This window comes from Taurulus bubalis, assembly GCF_910589615.1.
Source record: "Taurulus bubalis genome assembly, chromosome: 19".
NCBI classification, from domain to species: domain Eukaryota; kingdom Metazoa; phylum Chordata; class Actinopteri; order Perciformes; family Cottidae; genus Taurulus; species Taurulus bubalis.
This window is the reverse complement of record NC_136607.1, coordinates 21242508-21264764: the sequence shown is the minus strand read 5'-3', so window position 1 is coordinate 21264764 and position 22257 is coordinate 21242508. Positions and strand designations below refer to the sequence as shown.

At 41.9% G+C, this 22257-nt stretch overlaps 1 protein-coding gene across 2 annotated transcripts; it reads left to right on the top strand.

The window, feature by feature from the left end:
- Nucleotides 1–12597: 12597 nt before the first annotated feature.
- Nucleotides 12598–22113, top strand: ash2l (ash2 like, histone lysine methyltransferase complex subunit; the record flags this gene model as incomplete). 2 transcript variants are annotated; one of them, XM_079235214.1, is made up of 17 exons in its annotated part: nucleotides 12598–12656; nucleotides 13484–13550; nucleotides 13645–13790; nucleotides 14826–14914; nucleotides 15010–15104; nucleotides 15415–15510; nucleotides 17302–17397; nucleotides 17519–17594; nucleotides 18108–18125; nucleotides 19058–19157; nucleotides 19254–19471; nucleotides 19818–19985; nucleotides 20251–20444; nucleotides 20742–20834; nucleotides 21012–21110; nucleotides 21191–21250; nucleotides 21662–22113. In XM_079235214.1, 17 exons carry the CDS (start codon nucleotides 12598–12600, stop codon nucleotides 21767–21769), a joined length of 1782 nt encoding a protein of 593 aa, XP_079091340.1. In that variant the 3' UTR covers nucleotides 21770–22113. The 2 variants fall into 2 exon arrangements, with proteins under 2 accessions (XP_079091340.1, XP_079091341.1); XM_079235215.1 differs by lacking the exon at nucleotides 18108–18125.
- Between the last annotated feature and the right edge of the window lie 144 nt (nucleotides 22114–22257).

Genomic DNA, 22257 nt, shown 5'->3' with positions numbered 1-22257 from the left:
TTTCTGAGAGTGAGAAGAGACGATTGAATCTCATGCCTGTGCTCTTAATACAAAGTTGTAGTTAGGATGCGGGTATCCTAGCTTAGCATAAAGACTGAAGCATTGGTACACAGCTATGGCTCTGAACTATACCCAGAACCCTCAAGGTGGTTGTAGTTCAGTAGCTTAGACCCGTTTCCTTTCAACAACCCTTGAAGAACTCTTTCTGCATACAAGAGTTCCTCGGATGAAAATAACTTGTTGTCTTCTAAGAATCCTTGAAAAACCTGCATCCAAAAAGTGGTTCCTTAGATGAAATATTTTCTCATTGGAACCTCCTACAAAGAACTCTTAGTAGTTCTGAACCTCCTACAAAGAACTCTTAGTAGTTCTGAACCTCCTACAAAGAACTCTTGAAGACGCTTTCTTTAAAAAACGGGTTCTTCAGAAGCAAATAGTTCTGAACCTTCAAGAAGAACTCTTTTAGAGCCTTTATTTCAAAGAGAGACCCTGAACATGTTCAGGGTCTCTCTTTGAATCTTTACTGAATCACCTTTTTGAATCTTGAAAAGGTAAATCTGCCTTTTGATGACATATAAGTTGAATAAATCCCAACTTTGTTTCATGCAACTAAATCCACATGCATGTACTTAAATGAGACGGAGTAAACACACTTAGTTGGCGTCACGCCTCCTCGTCTGATGAGGAACTGATTAAAGACTTAAACTACGTGGATCATTACAGAGAGGAGATCTCCAACCGTCATTAGACACAGAAGGCGGCTGGTTTTCCTGATGTTCCACTGGTCCTTGAACACAACAACCCCTCACTGCCAACGCATTCCTCAGCCCCGGATGCCTGGACGGACACTTCTCATTACTGAGAGACTGTGCACAGGAACAACAGACAACATGATACCGGCTCCAGGGTTCAGACACATCGTTTTCTCAAGTGAATAATGAGGACAATTGCTCTAAATAACTGCACATTTGTGCGAAATCTACAAAATTAGTTAAATAGTTGTTGAGATATTTCAGTGTGGACCAAAGTTATGGATCAACCAACTGACTGACAGATAAATATATATATATACAAATATATGCAATAAGTCAAAGGATCCTCATAAAACGGTTCAGATAATATTTTACCAAATGTGACACATTTCTTTGTGCTTTTTTCGACGAAAGTCCAGCAACATTACGCTGTTACAGCCAGACGGGATTTCCAAAATAAACTTCCGTCTTCACAGGAAACAACTCAGTTTGGTTTAGGAAAAGATCGTGATATACGTAGTTAGGTTTAGGAAAAGATCGTGATATACGTAGTTAGGTTTAGGAAAAGATCGTGAAATACGTAGTTAGGTTTAGGAAAAGATCGTGAAATACGTAGTTAGGTTTAGGAAAAGATCGTGAAATACGTAGTTAGGTTTAGGAAAAGATCGTGAAATACGTAGTTAGGTTTAGGAAAAATTAATTAGCTAGGTTTAGAAAAAGATCGTGATATACGTAGTTATCGTTCGGATTATATCGTGAAATATGTAGGTTAGGTTCAGGAAAAGATCGTGATATATGTAGTTAGGTTTAGAAAAAGATCGTGAAATACGTAGTTAGGTTTAGAAAAAGATCGTGATATATGTAGTTAGGTTTAGAAAAAGATCGTGAAATACGTAGTTAGGTTTAGAAAAAGATCGTGATATATGTAGTTATCGTTCGGAAAAGATCGTGAAATATGTAGGTTAGGTTCAGGAAACAAACCTACGTAGTTAAGTTTAGGAAAATATGGTGAAATACTTAGTTAGGTTTAGGAAAAGATCGTGAAATACGTAGTTAGGTTTAGAAAAAGATCGTGATATATGTAGTTATCGTTCGGAAAAGATCGTGAAATATGTAGGTTAGGTTCAGGAAGCAAACCTGTGTAGTTAGGTTTAGTAAAAGATTGTCGTTTAGGTTTAAAAAAACACAGAAGTGCCGTAACTACATTAATTACGTGGCAAATAAATCAACATGGACTCCACATTTCTCACGAGGAACTGGCAGCCGATCCGCCATCATCCGGCCTGCGGGAGCTTTTGCTGTCTTTATACTTCCTGGTTCATGATATAACATTCAAAATAATTTAGTCCACAAATGATGGCGTGTTATTTTTTGAAGGTAGTCGTTTCTCTACTGGATGAGACCAGCCGGAATAATCACTGTGCAGCCTTTCCAGTTTAACAATGAAAACACTTCTTAGATCTCCTGTGGACACTAACTGCACCGAAACAATGGTGGTCAAAGTGTGTACTGTGTGTACTGTGTGTACTGTGTGTACTGTGTGAACTGTGTGTACTGTGTGTACTGTGTGAACTGTGTGTACTGTGTGAACTGTGTGTACTGTGTGAACTGTGTGTATTGTGTGTACTGTGTGTACTGTGTGTACTGTGTGTACTGTGTGAACTGTGTGTACTGTGTGAACTGTGTGTATTGTGTGTACTGTGTGTACTGTGTGAACTGTGTGTACTGTGTGTACTGTGTGTACTGTGTGTACTGTGTGTACTGTGTGAACTGTGTGTACTGTGTGTACTGTGTGAACTGTGTGTACTGTGTGTACTGTGTGAACTGTGTGTACTGTGTGTACTGTGTGTATTGTGTGTACTGTGTGTACTGTGTGTACTGTGTGAACTGTGTGTACTGTGTGAACTGTGTGTATTGTGTGTACTGTGTGTACTGTGTGTACTGTGTGAACTGTGTGTACTGTGTGTACTGTGTGAACTGTGTGTACTGTGTGTACTGTGTGTACTGTGCTTAAAAGGAGTTTGTGTTCTGAGTGAACTTTCCAGCATGTATACAACAGCTTACAGCCTCCATGCCTTGACAGACTCAGAATCCTCCACATGATGGTGAAACCGTCTGCGGTAAACACAGCGTGTTCTGGTCTCGTTTACTTAATTGCGCCTCAACCCAGCCGCACATGAACAGCTCCGACCGCTGAGTCTCGTGGTTTTGCTTCACGCAGCGGAAAAGTTAACGTTCAGACATCAGCGCTCCTAAAGCCTTCTGCTCACTGGTGGAAAAATCCTAGTGGAAATATTTCCGCTGTTGCTCAGACTTTGTGTCTTCTCTCCGAGGCGCAATGGAGGCCAAGAAAACGTCAGAGCTCCAACTGCAGGTTTCTGCCCCGTCGCCTGAAGCACTGAAACACTTTCACCAAACAAAGTGGCTCTGAATGCATTTGGTGGGGCGTTAACGCCGAAGGGTTCAACGTCTCTGAGAGCATGAGAGGCTGAACGCGTCCGCAGCCGCCGCCATCTTCACGCTGACGCTCGTCCGCTGTCTGTCTTCTACCTGCAGGTCTTTTATAGTTATTTAGCTGTTTGACTGCTGCGCACGTCGTGTAAAAGCCTCAACATTTTATAATCCTTGTATATTTATTTTTTAAACACTCACGGGACTACAGATGGAAAACAGCCTCTTGGCTTTAACTCCGGCACTTTTAACAGAAAAGTTGTTATGAATGTGCACTGTCCCTTTATTAAATAAAGCATGATCAATGTGCTGGAGTTCAGGGAGAATCTGCAGCTGGAGTCCACACAACAGCCAAATGCTTTCCTGCCTCCAGAGATTGATGGCAGCCTTCCTGTGTGTATCTGGCTGCAAGCTGGAGAGGACTGGAGGGGAAAGGTCAAGAGGAGCTTGCAGCCTCTCTGAACAGACTCGCTCACACCGTGGCTCCTTCTTACCTGCCTCAATTTCCTCAGGCGTCTTCTTCTTCTTCTTCGGCTTGGTCCTCTCCTCCTCCACCGCTTCGGCCGGCTCGTCCTCCTGCGGCCTCCCGGGCTCCACCAGTCCTCGGGTTTCTCTGGCGTGGAGTCGACCTCTGGAGAGCTCCTTCTCCTCTGCGTCGTCTCCAGCGGCGACCAGAGCGCAGCTCAGGGTCAGACCGGCCCAGACCAGCAGCCAGCCGGCCCTCATTGCTCCGGATGAAAGCACAGCGCCGACGGGGAGGAAGACCAGACGAACTGCCCCAAGCCAGCCGACCTGTAAAACCACTCTGCACTCACAGAGGTCAACGTCCGACCTGCAGACGCTCAGACCTGATCAGTTCCTGTGAGCTCTCAGGAGACGTGGAGGGGGTTTGTGTTCGGCAGAGAACAAAAGGATGAAAGGATGAGTGGCGGAGGTCTGGAGAAGAGTCAGCGTGGAGAGAGAAGGTTTCAGAGCTGCTGATCCTGCTGGAGGAGCGTCTGTCTGGAGGGGATTTCCTCCAGCAGCATGGAGAGCAACAACCTCCCTCCTCCTCCTCCTCTTCCTCCTCCTCTTCCTCCTCCTCCTCCTCACATCTCTCCCTCATGGCCCTTCACCCCCTTTTCCCCTCACCCGTCTGTAGCAGAGGGGAGGAGCACATGTGACATTCCTACGAGGGAGGAGAGAAAGAAAGAAGGAACTTTAAAGAAAAACCTTTTTAATCCTTTTTTATTTGATTTGATTACATGATAGATTTTTTTTAAACACAATAAACATCAGGATCGCTGCTTGCCTACCACAACTCATATAGAGTGTATGTATGCATATATATATATATATATATATATATATATATATATATATATATATATATATATATATATATATATATATATGTATATAAAACCAGATATGAAAAGTAAATATGAGCCTGCAACAATATGAACACAATACAATAGATTTTTTTTTTTGGGAAGTTATTTTTAGAAACTTTGAGTACTTTGAAATAGGAAACAAGTTGAAATCAAAACTAAAGGTTCTCTTTTCTCAATTCAACACACTCTCACATGGTGGTGACCCGTATCTTAAAGGGACAGTTCACCCGTTTTCTTTATCACTTCATGCTCAAAGCACCAACAACTAAACACTCATTAGCGATGTCTCTTCTTCTCTACTCAAGATAGCAGTTTCATGAAGGGACTATTTTCTTTCTACAGAACTACACCCGCCAACCGTATCACTGCGCTGAAGGTAGCAAACATCTGGACTCGCTACTGTCCCTTTAAGTGAGCCTCCATATTGTCACCTTTAAGCTGTTGTGACGTGTTAGTTCCTCATGACACACATCATTCATTGTGGTCTTGTTTCTCGTGGTGTTTCTTGCCTTGTGAGTCCATATTCTCTCTTCTGCTGCGTGTTTATTCTCCTCCTCCTCCTGAGGTAAACATCCGCCTCTATCTGCTAAACGCTCCACTGAGTTCACAGCTGTCTCCACTGGTCTGGTCTCAGTCTGGAGGCAAAACAAAGTCTCTGCAAGACATTGCCTCAGCAGAGCAGCTGCACACCTGGAAAATTACATTTAACAAGAATTAATTCCATCTTTTTACACACTCCAAGTTGGTCTGTAAAATATGCATGACATGTTTAAACTCTCAAATGTTTAAACTCTAGTGGACACCACTGATATTATAAAGTAATTACGCAACACTTTTGAGATTATGCTCAGCAGGACATAGGGCGTTACCACAGAAGAAGAGCGGTACCACAGAAGAAGAACGATACCACAGAAGAAGAACGGTGGTACCACAGAAGAAGAGCGGTGGTACCACAGAAGAAGAGCGGTGGTACCACAGAAGAAGAACGGCGGTACCACAGAAGAGGAACGGTACCACAGAAGAAGAGCGGCGGTACCACAGAAGAAGAAGTGCACCACAGAAGAAGAACGGTACCACAGAAGAAGAACGGTACCACAGAAGAAGAACGGCGGTACCACAGAAGAAGAAGTGCACCACAGAAGAAGAACGGTTCCGCATAAGAAGAAGTGTACCACAGACGAAGAGCGGTACCGCATAAGAAGAATGGTACCACAGAAAAAGAAGTGTACCACAGAAGAAGAACGGTACCACAGAAGAAGAAGTACACCACAGAAGAAGAGCGGTACCACAGAGGAAGAAGTGTTCCCCGATGTGAGGACGGAAGTATTGTAGCTGAGTCGTGTTTTAAAGTCAGCATCAAAGTCGATGTTTTATCAAAACAATCAAATTATTCTTCAACACCTTTAATAACTTTCTAAAGGTTCGTTAGCCGCTAGCGGCTAGCGGTTCCTTTAAACACCTTCTGAGCAGCAGCTTGTAGCACTGAGGTGTGTGTGTGTGTGTGTGTGTGTGTGTGTGTGTGTGTGTGTGTGTGTGTGTGTGTGTGTGTGTGTGTGTGTGTGTGGGTCTGTGTTCTCTCCTCCATCTGTCTTTAATTCTTCTTCTCGGTGTTCGTTCTCTCAGATCTTTTGCAGCAACAACACGATGTGTCGCCTTTTATTTCATGAGCAACATCAGAGTTTTTAACGAAAGAAACAAAAATGTTGAATCAATTATTTATTTCCCGTGATGTTTGTTTCTGATTCGTCAAAACAAAATACTTCACTTTGTAGAACGGAACCGCCGACATCTGAGGACCAGAGCATGTGATTACATACAGATGTGTGTGTGTGTGTGTGTGTGTGTGTGTGTGAGTGTGTGAGTGTAGGACCTTGAGCACAGAATAGTTATTTTGTGTGTCATTGAAATGCTGACTGAGTGCAGAATGAGTTTAACTCTGACAAAAAGATTCAGATAGAGTTCACCAGTCAGACCGTCACACTGGGACCAGTTCCACTGATCTGAGACCAGTTCCACTGATCTGAGACCAGTAGAAAACGGCCTCAGATCTTTAAACTGAAATGTGATCCTGATGCTGATGTAGATTTGTGGTCAAAACCACGAGCAGCAAGAAGAAACATAAACGCTACATAACAGGAAGTGAAGAAATGCTGACTCACTCCTGGTTTAGGACTCACTGGTTTAGGACTCACTGGTTTGAGACTCACTGGTTTAGGACTCACTGGTTTAGGACTCACTGGTTTGAGACTCACTGGTTTAGGACTCACTGGTTTAGGACTCACTGGTTTGAGACTCCGGCAGCGATTAAAGGAGAAATATCTCAACAACAGGATGTGTCGTCATGGAGATATTCATGTTCCCTTCAGATCTTCTGACTTTACATGAACATTCAATTTGTGACCAAATAACTAAAGACATTCATCAGCTGAACTTTACACGTTTCAGTCGTTATTCCTGCTAAACATCATGTTTGCATCAGGTTCTTTTTCCCTTCAGATCATAAAATATATGAATACATAATGTGTATTAATCAGCAGTGAAACATGAATCATAACGATGAGCTGCATCTCCATCATGGAGCAAGTCACACATTAGAATGTAATGAATTATGTATTTATTTAGATATTAATGCACATGTTTTATCTTGTGAGAATCAACAATATAACAATACAAAAGGAGGAAGAAACTTCAATACAAATGTTTAGCAGAATAAATTACAATCATTAAATTACATTAGAGGATAGTTTGGCGCGGTATCAGCTCTCCTGAAGGATGACGTAGTGCCTTTTAAAAATACAATAACTGCAGGAATTGTCTCAGGTGATCTGCAGCACGTGGTCCATCACGTGATCAGCTCACCGCGCGTAATAGTGATGAAAAGGCGCGAGCGGCAGCGGCGCGAACAGCGGCAGCGGCGCGCGCGCGCAGCAGAGCGGCCTGAAGGCGAGAGGAGAGAAGCAGCAGGAGGAAGAGGAGGAGGAGGAAGATGATGACGTGAAGCCGCGCTCTTCCTCCTCCTCCTCCTCCCTCCCGCGCGGCCGCTCCTTCTTCCACTTGGTGCGCCGGTTCTGGAACCAGATCTTGACCTGCGTCTCGGAGAGCCGCAGCGCCGCGGCCACGCGGTGGCGCTGCGGAGCCGACAGGTAGCGGCCCCCGAGGAAGCTGCGCTCCAGGGCCTGCAGCTGCTGCGGGCTGAAGGCCGTGCGGGCCCGCCGGCTCTTAGCGCTCGGAGCCGGCCTCTGGACGCTCGGAGCCGGCCTCTGGACACTCGGAGCCGGCCTCTGGACGCTCAGAGTCGGCCTTTGGAGCTCCCCCTGCGGACACGGAGCCTCCTCGTCCTCAGCGGCCGGAGGATGCAGCTGCTTTCTGGGTTGACCTCCGGGAGAAGACGCTCCTGAACGAGAAGGAAAGATCACGATTAAACCAAATGGAAAACCCACCTATGTTTAGGCCTCTGCTCTAAGATGTCCTCCCGAACTAAAACAGGTGCATCTCTGCAACCACCAGGGCTATTTGAATACTGCTGTGTTATAATAAAAGAGTATAATGTGAGTTGCGTGTTCAGATGTGTAAATATCAGTCTCTATGTTACTGGTTATGAGTAAATGAAGAAGTGAATTATACAGTTTTATAGCAATATCTGCCATATGGCTCCACAGTGTTCAAAGGGTTAATATGAGCTGTTCTTGGAGCTCCTGGGTTTGTGTCTCACCTGCTGCCTCTTCCTCCTCTTCCTCCTCCTCACAGGTGATCCTCCTCGTGAACTTCGTGGGGTCCAGGATGTCGTCCACAGAGAACGGCGTCCTGTGGACCAGCGGGACTTTGTGTGCGTGCGGCGGCATGTCGGCGCGCTGTGTCCGGGGTGAGGACGCGGGGTGCGGGGTGTCTGCTGCGGGGCTCCGGGGCGCTGTGTCCGGGTTCAGGACGCGGGGAGCGGGGTGTCTGCTGCGGGGCTCCGGGGTTTATATAGAGAGAGACGCACGCGCAGCCTCCGCACGCGCCGGCTCATTTACATGTCATTCAACAAGTTCCCCTGCTGGCCTTTCTGTCCCGCGCGTGACGCGGACACGCGCCGGCCCGCGGCCCCCTCCGCGCGCGCCCGCGGGAGGTCCCGTTGCGCGGGTCGTTTATTGCGGGGCATCTGGTGAACATGTCCCGTTCCCTCGCTGCGTGTTCCGCTTTGTTCCGGAGGCTTGTCGGGATTTGCACATGTGAGCGTGTGCGTGAGCGTGACACGTGAACGCGCCTTGTGATGCTAATTGATGGACTCATCAAAGAAAGTTTCCTTTTCTTCAAGCCTCCGTTTCCATGGAGACGTGTTGTCCTGCTGAGCGCAACATCCCATAAAGCACTTCGGTTTAATGAGCAGCACTAAAGCAACTTTAGGATCACAATATAATATTATAATATATTTATTACAAGCAGACACGATGTTTAGTTTATTTTAATTATTAGTGATGAAACAATTTGACCTAAAAGGTTCATTCATTATTCATTCGTTATATATTCGTTATTTTTAGTTAATTAGTCGTCATTCATTGAGCAAAAATGTGAAATATTCTATTCTGTGAGTTTTAGATCAAACGCTATAATAAAACAGAATCATAAAAACTTGTGACAACAAAAATAAACATCACAGTAAAATAACATTTTCATTTTTCATTCAACGTTTTGCAGAGAAACGCTGTTTTTTTAAATGATTACGATCATAAGTAATATTAACAATACTTATATTCATCATAATGTCCATTATAGATGTATAACTTAAACAAAAGAAGAAGAAGAAGAATGAAAATTAGATCTTTTCTCCAACTTTTAAAGAACTTAAAGTCCAGAAGAGAAGAAGAGATTCATCACAAAATCTTTGAACCAGGAGGACGTGTACAAATACATTCATGTACAAATACATTCATGTACAAATACATTCATGTACACATACTCCTGATTACTTCAGTCAAAGTTCAAAAGTATTACTTCATGTACTTGAAGCTGGTAATACTTTTAAATACTTGTAGTTTATTCCAGTTTTTCCTAAAGGTAAGGATAAAGAGGAGGAAGAATAAAATGAGGAGAATTAGGAAGAGGAGACTAACTAAGCAGAGGAGGAAGAGGAGGAAGAGGAGGAAGAGGAAGGAGACAGAGAATTGTATTTATTTGATCGTCAAACGGTTGAAAAAAGTTAAAATCACTGGTTTATGACTTATTTATTATAATTATCTGAAGAGAAACATGTAACTCCAGTGCAGTAAAAAGTACTTCCTTCTGAGATGTAGAACTACAAATATAAATACATCTGCAATATTTGAGTAAAAGTACACAAGTTCTTTATTGAATGCCTCAAATTACTTCATTAACTTAACAATCAGGTCACAGATCATCTTTAAATCCACATTATGCTGACTGTCTCCTAATATGAGTGTGAGTGTGAGTGTGTGTGTGTGTGTGTGTGTGTGTGTGTGTGTGTGTGTGTGTGTGTGTGTGTGTGTGTGCATGAAGCGTCTCCTGGCAACAGACTCCTACAGAGCTGCCGGCCCATCAGGACAATTAGCAGATGTCACCAGCAGTTTGACCCCTGAGCTGTGTGTGTGTGTGTGTGTGTGTGTGTGTGTGTGTGTGTGTGTGTGTGTGTGTGTTCCTGATGATCTTTTCTCTTTTTACCTGAAAACAAACAAACTGAAAATAGAATAAAATCATAAAAGATCAGATTAAAGTGAATAAATCATATTTGTTATCCTCAACAGAAGTGTCACGAGTGAATGATCATAAATGAATAAATCCTCTAGACCGACAGATGTGTGTCAGCAGAGGGAGGAGAGACTCTCACAAAGCCTCAGGGCTCAAGCAGCACCCGGGGGTGCCCTCACATTCCTGTGCTCTTCACGTTGTCTTTGTGCCGCTCGTCTCTTTGAGGGTTCCTCAGCCACAGAACCAAAGAACCAAAGAAATAAGGAACCAAAGAATGATGTTTGACTGTCTGAGCGTCAGGTGGTCCGCCGCCAGAACAAAGCTTGTTATTCATTTATTGTTAATATATGTATATATATATATATATATATATATATATATATATATATATATATATATATATATATATATATATATATAATAAGGTAATGAGGCCTCCTGTTGTTCTGCATTTACTTTTTCCATCTGATTGCAGGTCAAGGATCTGAATGCTTTCACTGCTCATGCACTAATAAAGCAAGAACACAAGCAGCATAATAAAGTATAATCAGAGAGTACTATGAGTAACATGCGGGGTAAAGAACTAGAAGCTAGAACACGAAGAGCCAGCGGACAGAACACAGGAACGTTCATGAAGTCTGAAGGAACGAGGTGGAACGTTAAACATAATCCAGACTCCGAGAATCTCAAGAAATATTAAACAGTTTGAGCTGAAAAGTCTGTTTTTATTTTCATATTTTGTCTTTGGGCTCAAAAGACTTTTCTTTTTGTTTCTTTATTTGAGGTCAAACTACTTGTGTCTTTGTATCTCTAAGTATTCCTTACAAGTTTAATGTCATCTCATATGCAGCTTTATATATATTTATCATGTATAATCTGCTCATAGCATAGTTATAGTTATAAGCACTCATAAATATCCATCATGCTTTATAACAATCACTTTATGATGACTTCTAGGTCTCTGACATTTTACTGCTATCTTCGTGTTTTATAATTCTAGTTGTAATACATTATTATCTTGTTTTTAATGCATTATAAAGTTACTTTAGGAGCTTTAAGTAAAGTACAAAGTCATTTTTTTACAACGTTTTGTGTTATTCTTGCATTAATGTAATGATATGTATATGTTTAAATGCAAAAGAGTCTAATGGTGACTTTTCGTTAATTTAGGAGGAATCTCACAAAAAAGTCTCTGAACTCAGTTTATGAATTTTTTTTTACATATATATATATATATATATATATATATATATTACGTTTACATATTTTTGCCTGAAGTGTTTCCCTTAAACTTCATTGATCGTGTATTGATTTGTTAAATATTGATATTAGCAAAGATGTGCTCACAGTAGTGTTGTTTTATTCAGTCATCACTTACAATAAAGCCTTCATACAATCTAATATATGACTGATTTTAATTATGCTTATATTCCTATGCTAAATTCTTTACTATAATTTATACTTACTGTATATAAAGTAAAATATCTACAACAGTAACATGGATGCTTCAGTAGTAACTAATAAAGTAATATATAATTACATAATTATATAATGCATTCAGGAGATTTACGAATCAGAATGATGAGATACTGAAATAAAATGATGAGGTAATGAGTCAAAACTTTAAATACTATATTTTTCCTTTGAAGTTCTAAATAAAATAAAATTATGAGACAAAAGGTTACAATGATGAAGTAGCCAATCAAAATTATGAGATGTATTTAATAAATATTGAGGTGAGGTGGTGAGTCAAATGTTGATTTACCAAGTGAATGTATTATTATTCATTGCTTAATTTTTTTTAAAGTATATATGCATAATCTTGTTTTGTGCTCTTTGTCTGTTTCTGTATACTGAGAGCAGCATAGACTTGGTCAATAAGCTGATTATTATAAAATATGTTCTTTATTAACTGGACAGGAGAAGTTGTTTCATTATAAGATATGTTCTTTATTAACTGGACAGGAGAAGTTGTTTCATTATAAGATATGTTCTTTATTAACTGGACAGGAGAAGTTGTTTCATTATAAGAGATGTTCTTTATTAACTGGACAGGAGAAGTTGTTTTATTATAAGATTTGTTCTTCATTAACTGGACAGGAGAAGTTGTTTTATTATAAGATATGTCCTTTATTAACTGGACAGGAGAAGTTGTTTCATTATAAGATATGTCCTTTATTAACTGGACAGGAGAAGTAGTTTAGGTCGTGTATGATGGACGTGAGCTGCAGTTCCCCCGTCTGCCTGCGGTGGCGCTGCTGTGCTGACCCGCTACGGCAACCCGGAAGTAGATGCGCCGAACGGTTTTCTTTTTTTTTCTCCATTGATTTGAAAACATGGCGTCGGAGGCAGAGGCGGGCAGCGCTGCCACAACAGAATCGGACGCCGGAGACGGGTACGTGAGCGTCCTGCCCGGTACCTTCCGCCGCTACGAGCCCCTCGGCTCCGGTTTCGGTCCCAGCGGACCGACAGTTACCTCGTTTAAGCTCCTTTTGAAGCCGGAAACGCCGTTAGAAAACGGCTCGCTGACGTCAGCGCCGCTGCTCCGCGCTCCGGTGCAGCTCAGCTGCTCTTTGTGAGCGGAGACATGTCCTCTGTCTCCGCTGCTCGGCGCCCTGTCTTCGGGCTTTACCGGGACACCGCGCCCTGCAATGCTCCGATATGTTTATTTAATAACCCAGCAGGTCCGCTCTTAACCTGCAGGCCGGAACACAGAGTATTTTAATGGTATTTAGATCATGTACTCACGCGAAAGAAATAGTACCTCATTGCAGAAGTATTCGGTGTCACGTCCTGCATTTAAACAGTACCCTGTGTGTGTGTGTGTGTGTGTGTGTGTGTGTGTGTGTGTGTGTGTGTGTGTGTGTGTGTGTGTGTGTCTGTGTGTGTGTGTGAGAGATAACATAATCCTGTATTCGTCTCGCAGCGTGGAAAAATAAGGATGTATGTGTGTTGATATACATGTGTGTGTGTGTGTATATATATATATATATATATAATGAAGCCGCTGGTAAACAAGTTGAGCACAATTTGAAATGAGATGTATTTCTATTATGATACAGATATTGAAAGAGTCATTTTTAAAGATGGAGACGGTTAAAAGAGGACGAGCAGAACCAGAACACGGAGACGAGGGGGAACGTTCTGTTGAAGTAGAACCGGTTCCATCGTCCAGGTTCTCTGTTCTAACATGTCATCGTCTGCTTGGATCTTTCTGCTCAGGGAGGCTGCATTCAGGGAGCTGCCCTCCAGCATGGACACGGAGTCCTCCAGCGGCAAAGAGGGGATGGTAACGCACACATATATATTTGTACATGTATTTATTATCGTTGCTGTGACCTGGTCCCTGTATCTGTGTGTCCTCACCGCTGCTCTGTCTCCAGGAGACGGCGGGCGACGGCTCGGAGGCGGCGGAGGCGCTGGCCGGCTCGGGGGACGAGGACAGCGGGCGCTCGCTGGGCGACGTGGAGCTGCAGTGCGCTCTGTGCATGAAGTGGTTCACCGCCGACACGTTCGCCATCGACACCGCGTACGTAGCTACACACCCGCTGCTACACACCCGCTGCTACACACCCGCTGTTACACACCCGCTGCTACACACCCGCTGCTACACACCCGCTGTTACACACCCGCTGCTACACACCCGCTGCTACACACCCGCTGCTACACACCCGCTGCTACACACCCGCTGCTACACACCCGCTGCTACACACCCGCCGTTACACACCTGCCGTTACACACCTGCCGTTACACACCTGCCGTTACACACCTGCCGTTACACACCTGCCGTTACACACCTGCCGTTACACACCTGCCGTTACACGCCTGCCGTTACACACCCGCTGTTACACACCTGCTGTTACACACCTGCCGTTACACACCTGCCGTTACACACCTGCTGTTACACACCTGCTGTTACACAGCAAGCTGTTACACACCCGCCGTTACACAGCAAGCTGTTGTGTTACACACCTGAAGGGCGAGTCGCTCCCATGATGCAACTCTTTTGACTACGTCTCTGCACTACTGTTTCGTTAGTTTAATATTATTATTCTATTGGTTATACATATATTGTGCGTTTTTCTTATTCTATTTTTTTATATATATTGTGCATTTTTCCCATTATATCTTTTATGTGTATATATATATATATATATATATATATATATATATATATATATATATATATATATAATTTTTTTTGTATGTATTCATTTTTCTTATTTTATTCTATTTTTTATATAGTGCATTTTTCTTATCTATTTTCTTGTAATATATTGTGCATTTTTTTATTTATTTTGTATATATATTGTGCATTTTTCTTATTCCATTATATTTTTTGTGTAGTGCATTTTTCTTATTCTATTATATTTTTTTATAAATATATTGTGCATTTTTCTCATATTTCTTGTATATATTTTGCATGTTTCTTCTATTTTTTTATATAGTGCATTTTTCTTATTTTCTTTATATATTGTGTATTTTCTTATTCTATTTCATGTTGTGTGTTTTCTCTAATTGATGCCCCTGTATGCATGACTCCTCCTCCTCCCTCTCCTCTCAGGACGTGCCTTCCCTTCATGACCAACTACGTGTTTCACTGCAACGTGTGTCACCACAGCGGCAACACCTACTTCCTCCGGAAACAAGCCAGTAGGTTTCTGCATGTGCTTCGTCACGGCGATCCTGAGCTTTTATAAAATAAAATAATGTTCTTTTAATAACGCGTTCACACCCCGTGTCTGCAGACCTGAAGGAGATGTGTCTCACGGCGCTGGCCAACCTCACCTGGAGGTCCAGGACCCACGACGAGCATCCGAAGACCATGTTCTCCAAAGACAAGGTGAGCGAGCTCATGGTCCACCAGGAAGAGGATTATTCATTATTACAGTTATTACGTGACTAAAATAATACCATTTGGAATCGCAATAAATATAAACTATACACCGAGATTTAAGATTACGGTCTAATATACTGATACTGCTTATGAATTACTGTGATTTTTACAACAATAATACCGTTTACTATCATAAAAACCTGTTTTTGGACGTTCTCCTCGTGCTTGGATCAGATTTATTATATATTATCGTATATTATGTTCCTTCTCTGGTCACTTCTGGTAATATTTGCATATTTCTCATGACCCCCTGCAGGACATCATCCCGTTCATTGACAAGTACTGGGAGTGCATGACGACCCGCCAGCGGCCGGGGAAGCTGACCTGGCCCAACAACATCGTGAAGACCATGGTATTAATGACTATTTATTTATTTATTTATTACCCAACAACATGGTGAAGACCATGGTATTAATGACTATTTATTTATTTATTTATTACCCAACAACATGGTGAAGACCATGGTATTAATGACTATTTATTTATTTATTATCCAACAACATGGGGAAGACCATGGTATTAATGACTATTTATTTATTTATTTATTTATTTATTACCCAACAACATGGTGAAGACCATGGTATTAATGATTATTTATTTATTTATTATCCAACAACATGGGGAAGACCATGGTATTAATGACTATTTATTTATTTATTATCCAACAACATGGGGAAGACCATGGTATTAATGATTATTTATTTATTACCCAACAACATGGTGAAGACCATGGTATTAATGACTATTTATTTATTACCCAACAACATGGTGAAGACCATGGTATTAATGATTATTTATCTATTGCCCAACAACATGGTGAAGACCATGGTATTAATGATTATTTATTTATTTATTACCCAACAACATGGTGAAGACCATGGTATTAATGACTATTTATTTATTTATTTATTACCCAACAACACCGTGAAGACCATGGTATTAATAGTAATGTGTTTATTACCCAACAACATAGTGAAGACCATGGTATTAATGATTATTTATTTATTTATTTATTACCCAACAACATGGTGAAGACCATGGTATTAATGATTATTTATTTATTTATTATCCAACAACATGGTGAAGACCATGGTATTAATGATTATTTATTTATTACCCAACAACATGGTGAAGACCATGGTATTAATGATTATTTATTTATTTATTTATTACCCAACAACATGGTGAAGACCATGGTATTAATGATTATTTATTTATTTATTACCCAACAACATAGTGAAGACCATGGTATTAATGATTATTTATTTATTACCCAACAACATAGTGAAGACCATGGTATTAATGATTATTTATTTATTACCCAACAACATCGTGAAGACCATGGTATTAATGATTATTTATTTATTTATTACCCAACAACATAGTGAAGACCATGGTATTAATGATTATTTATTTATTTATTACCCAACAACATGGTGAAGACCATGGTATTAATGATTATTTATTTATTTATTACCCAACAACATGGTGAAGACCATGGTATTAATGATTATTTATTTATTTATTACCCAACAACATAGTGAAGACCATGGTATTAATGATTATTTATTTATTACCCAACAACATCGTGAAGACCATGGTATTAATGATTATTTATTTATTTATTTATTTATTACCCAACAACACCGTGAAGACCATGGTGACGAGAAGCTCATACTTCTAAATATTATGCTGAATTATTTAAATATTACGCAACAAGAAATACTCAGCAGCCGTACTGCAGTGTAGAAATACTCTGAGAGGTTATGAGGTAGAAATAACTTCTAATTATACTTAAAAAATATATATACTTACAAAGAAATGGTTGCTTTAACCATGTTTTAACTGTTCTTTTTGTTTACTATATACTATATAGTACTATAGTATATATATTGGCTCTGTGGCACTCTGAGTTTCTTCTGAAAGAAAAGTGCATTTAAAATACACTTTGTTATAAATAAATCATGAAAAAAAACAGATGGAATTAAGACATAATGCAACATAATTAATTTGTTAAATATTTTTTATTAATCTGCAACTAAAAGTTTTTACTTTTTTTTTTTTTTTCAAATTTTTTTCAAGTGCAACATTTCTTAAATTAGAAATGCTGAAATGAATCCGTCTTTATTTCACATGATTCCAGAGCAAAGAGCGGGACGTGTTCCTGGTGAAGGAGCACCCGGACCCCGGCAGCAAAGACCCGGAGGAGGAGTACCCCAAGTTTGGCCTGTTGGACCAGGTACAGGAGGAGGAGGAGGAGGAGGAGGAGGAGGAGGAGGAGGAGGAGGAGGAGGAGGAGGAGGAAGAGGAGGAGGGTTTAATTGGGCCGTGGTCTGACTGCAGCTGTTTCTCTCCTGCAGGACTTGGGGAACATCGGCCCGTCCTACGACTCCCAGAAACAGACCTCGGCCGCTCCGGCCGCCGGCGGCCTGAACGGTGAGGAAGAAAAACAAAGAAAAAGTAATTTTCTCTCCAGACGTAGTCATGTGACGCAGCACGGCATCATGGGAGTTGTGGTCTTCATTGCTGCCGTTGGAATTCCTTCAGGGTTCATGTTTCAGGAGGTTTTCTTTTTTTTTTTACCACAAACGGATTAAAATAACTGATTTAAAAACACAGAATAAATCTGTTTTTTAATTTATTTTTTAACTGATGACTTGAGATCCAGACGTCCAGCGACTAAAATCCTTCATCTCTTAAATATAGTATATAATATATAGAGTTTAAAAATGTGGCTTAAGACTGGATGAAAAAAACAATGCAACCACCGACAGGCGAGCAAATGAAACGCACCTCGTTAAAAAAAAAGAAGATTTCTCCGGTTTAAAAGCCTTTAATAATAAAACAATGCATAATGGCATTAATGCAGCGGCATCACTCGCTGCATATCTAGCGTCTCAGACGTGACGTGTGACACGTGACACGGCGCTCTTGTGATTGTTCTTCCAGGTGGATCTTCCTTCTCAGGTGAATATTGTGTGTGGCGTGTTTTCTGGAGCTGATCTGTTTCTGTCTCGTCCTTCTGGGTGGAAGTTGGTCCTGAGGTTCCTCAATACGCATCTCGAGGGCAACTTCATCCTCGTCAGTTGTGACCCCGCCCCCTCCCCTGCCCCCGCCCCCTGCCCCGCCCCCCACACCTGTCTGCTCTCTGCTTGTGTTTGGTGCCCCTCCCCCGCTCCCTCTGACCCGTGGACACGCCTTCCCTGTTTCTGGCTTGCTGCTGAGTCTGAACCTCAAACATACGTGAGACAGAGACGCTGCTGAGCTCAAACCATTCGGCTGGAGACAAACATGAAAACAAAAAAGAACACATGGAGCTGGAGGATATAACTTAGTTCTGCTCTCAGCTCTGAGATGTGAGTTGAAACTGAAAACATAACTTGTGAATGCTTTGAATTAAATTTTATAAATTAAATAATAATCTGAGCCGCATCAGTGGCTCAACCTTTAGTTCAATATCCAAATACTCTTAATATGTTTTGCTGAATATAAATTAATATCTGACTTTAAACAGTTTTACATGAGAAAACAAAAGACTACAATTAATTAATGAATCACAATTTCTCCTTATTTTCTTCAATGTTTAATTTTCCATCTCAGCGTTTTATTCTTTGGAGGAAGAAGTCGAGAATCTCCTAAAAGTTTCTTAACGATGTTCAACGTTCAGGAGGCTGAAGAACTAATTCCTGCTTTTTATTTGTTTCTGTTCGGCTGTTTCCCCGTGTGTGTGTGTGTGTGCGCGTGTATAAGAAGTGTGTGTGTGCATATATAAGTGTGTGTGTGTGTGCATATATATATATATATATATATATATATATATATAAATAAATAAAGTGTGTGGGCATATGTATTTGTGTGTGTCTTTATGTTGAGTGTGATCACATTGTGTTGTCTTAAAGGTGCTTTGGCCCCCGGACCCGGAAAAGGACGAGGGGCCAAACGTAAACAACAGCAGCAACAGGAGGGCGCTGCTGCAGGAGCCTCCAAGAGAACCCGGAGGTACACACACACACACACACACACACACACACTCATGGATCTATTGATATTTAGTTTGAGTCCTTCCTTTGTCTTCATTGTACCCCCCCTCACCAGCGACCCCCTGTTCTCGGCCCAGCGGCTGCCTCCTCACGGTTACCCGCTGGAGCATCCGTTCAACAAAGACGGGTACCGCTACATCCTGGCGGAGCCGGACCCCCACGCGCCGGACCCGGATAAGCTGGAGCTGGACTGCTGGGCCGGCAAACCCATCCCCGGGGACCTGTACCGGGCCTGCCTGTACGAGAGGGTGCTGCTGGCGCTGCACGACCGAGGTACAAAGGGGCGGAGCCAAAACATTGTAAACATGAGTTTATGTCTCAATCTCTAGTTTCAAGTCTTCTTCAATACAGCATGATGTTCATTTAGTACATTATGGTCATTTAGAGTCAAACAGACCATAAAGCAGGGGACGCTTTAGGGCGGGGCTACAGGTGATTGACAGGTCTCAACGTCTCCTCCTCAGTCCAGATATGGTCACTTCCTGTTTACTGGTTGCAAAAAAAACAAGATGGCGACGGACAATAAGCCGAACTTGAGGCTTCAAAACGTCACTTGTTTTATTTGCGGTGTGACTACAGCATTGTTATTTATTATTTATGACGTTTGCTCGTGTTGCAGCGCCTCAGCTGAAGATCTCTGACGACCGGCTGACGGTGACCGGAGAGAAGGGATACTCCATGGTGCGAGCCTCCCACGGGATCCGCAAGGGATCCTGGTTCTTTGAGGTGACCGTGGAGGAAATGCCTCCGGACACGGCAGCCAGGCTCGGCTGGTCTCAGCCACTCGGTCAGTGGGGCTTCATTTAGGAGCCATGTGCATTGACTTCTATACAACCAGAGGAGTCGCCCCCTGGTGGTCAGGAGAGAGAATGCAGCTTTAACACATGAAGCATATACTTCTATACAACCAGAGGGGTCGCCCCCTGGTGGTCACTACAGAGAATGCAGCTTTAGCACATGAAGCATTAGCAGAACCTCGTGGGCAGAACCCTTTGAGAACCACTGTTCTAGCGGATAAAGAGCTTTATGATGATCCTTTTTCCTCCTTGCAGGCAACCTTCAGGCCCCGCTGGGTTACGACAAGTTCAGCTACTCGTGGCGCAGCAAGAAGGGAACCCGCTTCCACCAGTCGATAGGGAAGCATTACTCGTCCGGCTACGGGCCGGGAGACACGCTGGGCTTCTTCATCGAGCTGCCGGACGGCACGGAGACGGCCAAAGCTCTGCCGGACACGTACAAGGACAAGGTACGGGTGGATGACATGAAACCAATAACCCATCATCAATGATCCATATGAACAGATACAGATCCATTTGCTTGATTCAGCAAGTCAGTAAACCATCAAAAATACTAAATGTTGTACTTTTACTTTGTTATAGTAATTTATGTGTTTTTTTCTCTTCGTAAATACACACAATTCAAATGATTAGAAACTAAAAGATTTTATTTGTATTGATTAAATTAATCTTGTCATAAGTAGTTTTCTTGGATACTGGAGGAGAACCGTTCTAAAGAGAAGTTCTAACCCTCGGATCTCTTTCAGGCGCTCATCAAGTTCAAGAGCTACCTGTACTTTGAGGAGAAGGACTACGTCGACAAGGCGGAGAAAAGCCTGAAGTCCATGAGCACCAGCCGGGTGAGAATCTCTCTTTCTGGGTTCAGCCCTCGTGTTGTCTTGGGGTCAAAATGACCCATCAACACACACACACACATACACACTCGTACACGGGTCATTTTGACCCCAAGACAACACGAGGGTTCAATGAATCCTCTCGCTGTGTTTGCTGCTGTTAACTTTTTAAATATTTTTTAGATGATTTTTTTCAAAAACGGCGTGAGCCAAGGTGTCGCCTATGAAAACCTGTTTGAAGGCATGTACTTTCCGGCCATCTCCCTCTACAAGAGCTGCACGGTCAGTCGAGCGTTTTTAGTTTTATTCGTTTTCTTGGTTGTTTTGTTTTGTTCGCACTAAACTTCACCGTCTTTCTTCAGGTTTCAGTCAACTTTGGGCCACAGTTCAGACATCCTCCAAAAGACCTCAAGTACCAGCCGGTGAGGAAAAGCATCCTTTATTTAAGAAAATCCTTTTTGTTTTTATTATGCTTCTATGTTCTCTTGTATTATATCTATTTAAATTTAGTTCAATTTGAAATTTTGTAAATTTTAAAACGTTTGTAAATTTTGTGAATTTGAAATTTTAAAATTTTGTAAATTGGAAATTTAGTTAATTTTTAGTTTTGTAATAAAAAATAAATAATTTAATACATTTGTATTTATTTATTTAAATGTAATTTTGTATTCATTTACATTTGAATTATGCACCTTTCATCGCGTCAAATTACTGTTATGTGCAACATACTTGCACATAAATGGCCAATAAATAATTCTGATTCTCATAAACCGTTTGACCAATACATCATCATCATCATCATCATCATCATCTTGTTGTTTCCTCCGGCTCAGATCAGCGAGATGGGCTCGGGGGCCGTGATCGAACACACGCTGGCGGACATGCTGTTCCACGTGGAGACGGACGTGGACGGGCGCCGCAGTCCCCCGTGGGAAGGATGACCACGCCCCCTCCCCTCTAGCCCCGCCTCCCCACCGCTCCCTCACATGTCTAAACATTGCCCCGCCTCCAGCCGGTAAAATAAACTAAGCGCCGGCCGCGCTGCCGTCGGACCGAGGCTCCGGGAAGTCGTGTCTGGTCTCTGCTAGTTTGTTGATGAGAAGCTCATTCCATGTGTTCGCGTCCCTCCCAGCGCTTTAAGATGTGCACGTCCTGCTGAGGAGAGTCACCGTGAAGCTCTGCTCTTTAGTGCGTTCAGGCTCTTTGATGATTTGTTTTGTTTTATAACGTTTTGTCAGTTATTTCCTGTTTTATACTCTGAGTTAAATAATAAAAATGAATTCTTGACGTGAAACGAGTCGTTTGTTTTAGAATGAAGGCGCTGCAACTAAAGATTATTTATTTAATCTGGAGATTATTTACTCGTTAAGCGTTTCTGTAAAGATGTCAGAATAAATATGCAACATTCTGTTAGTTATTATTAACATCG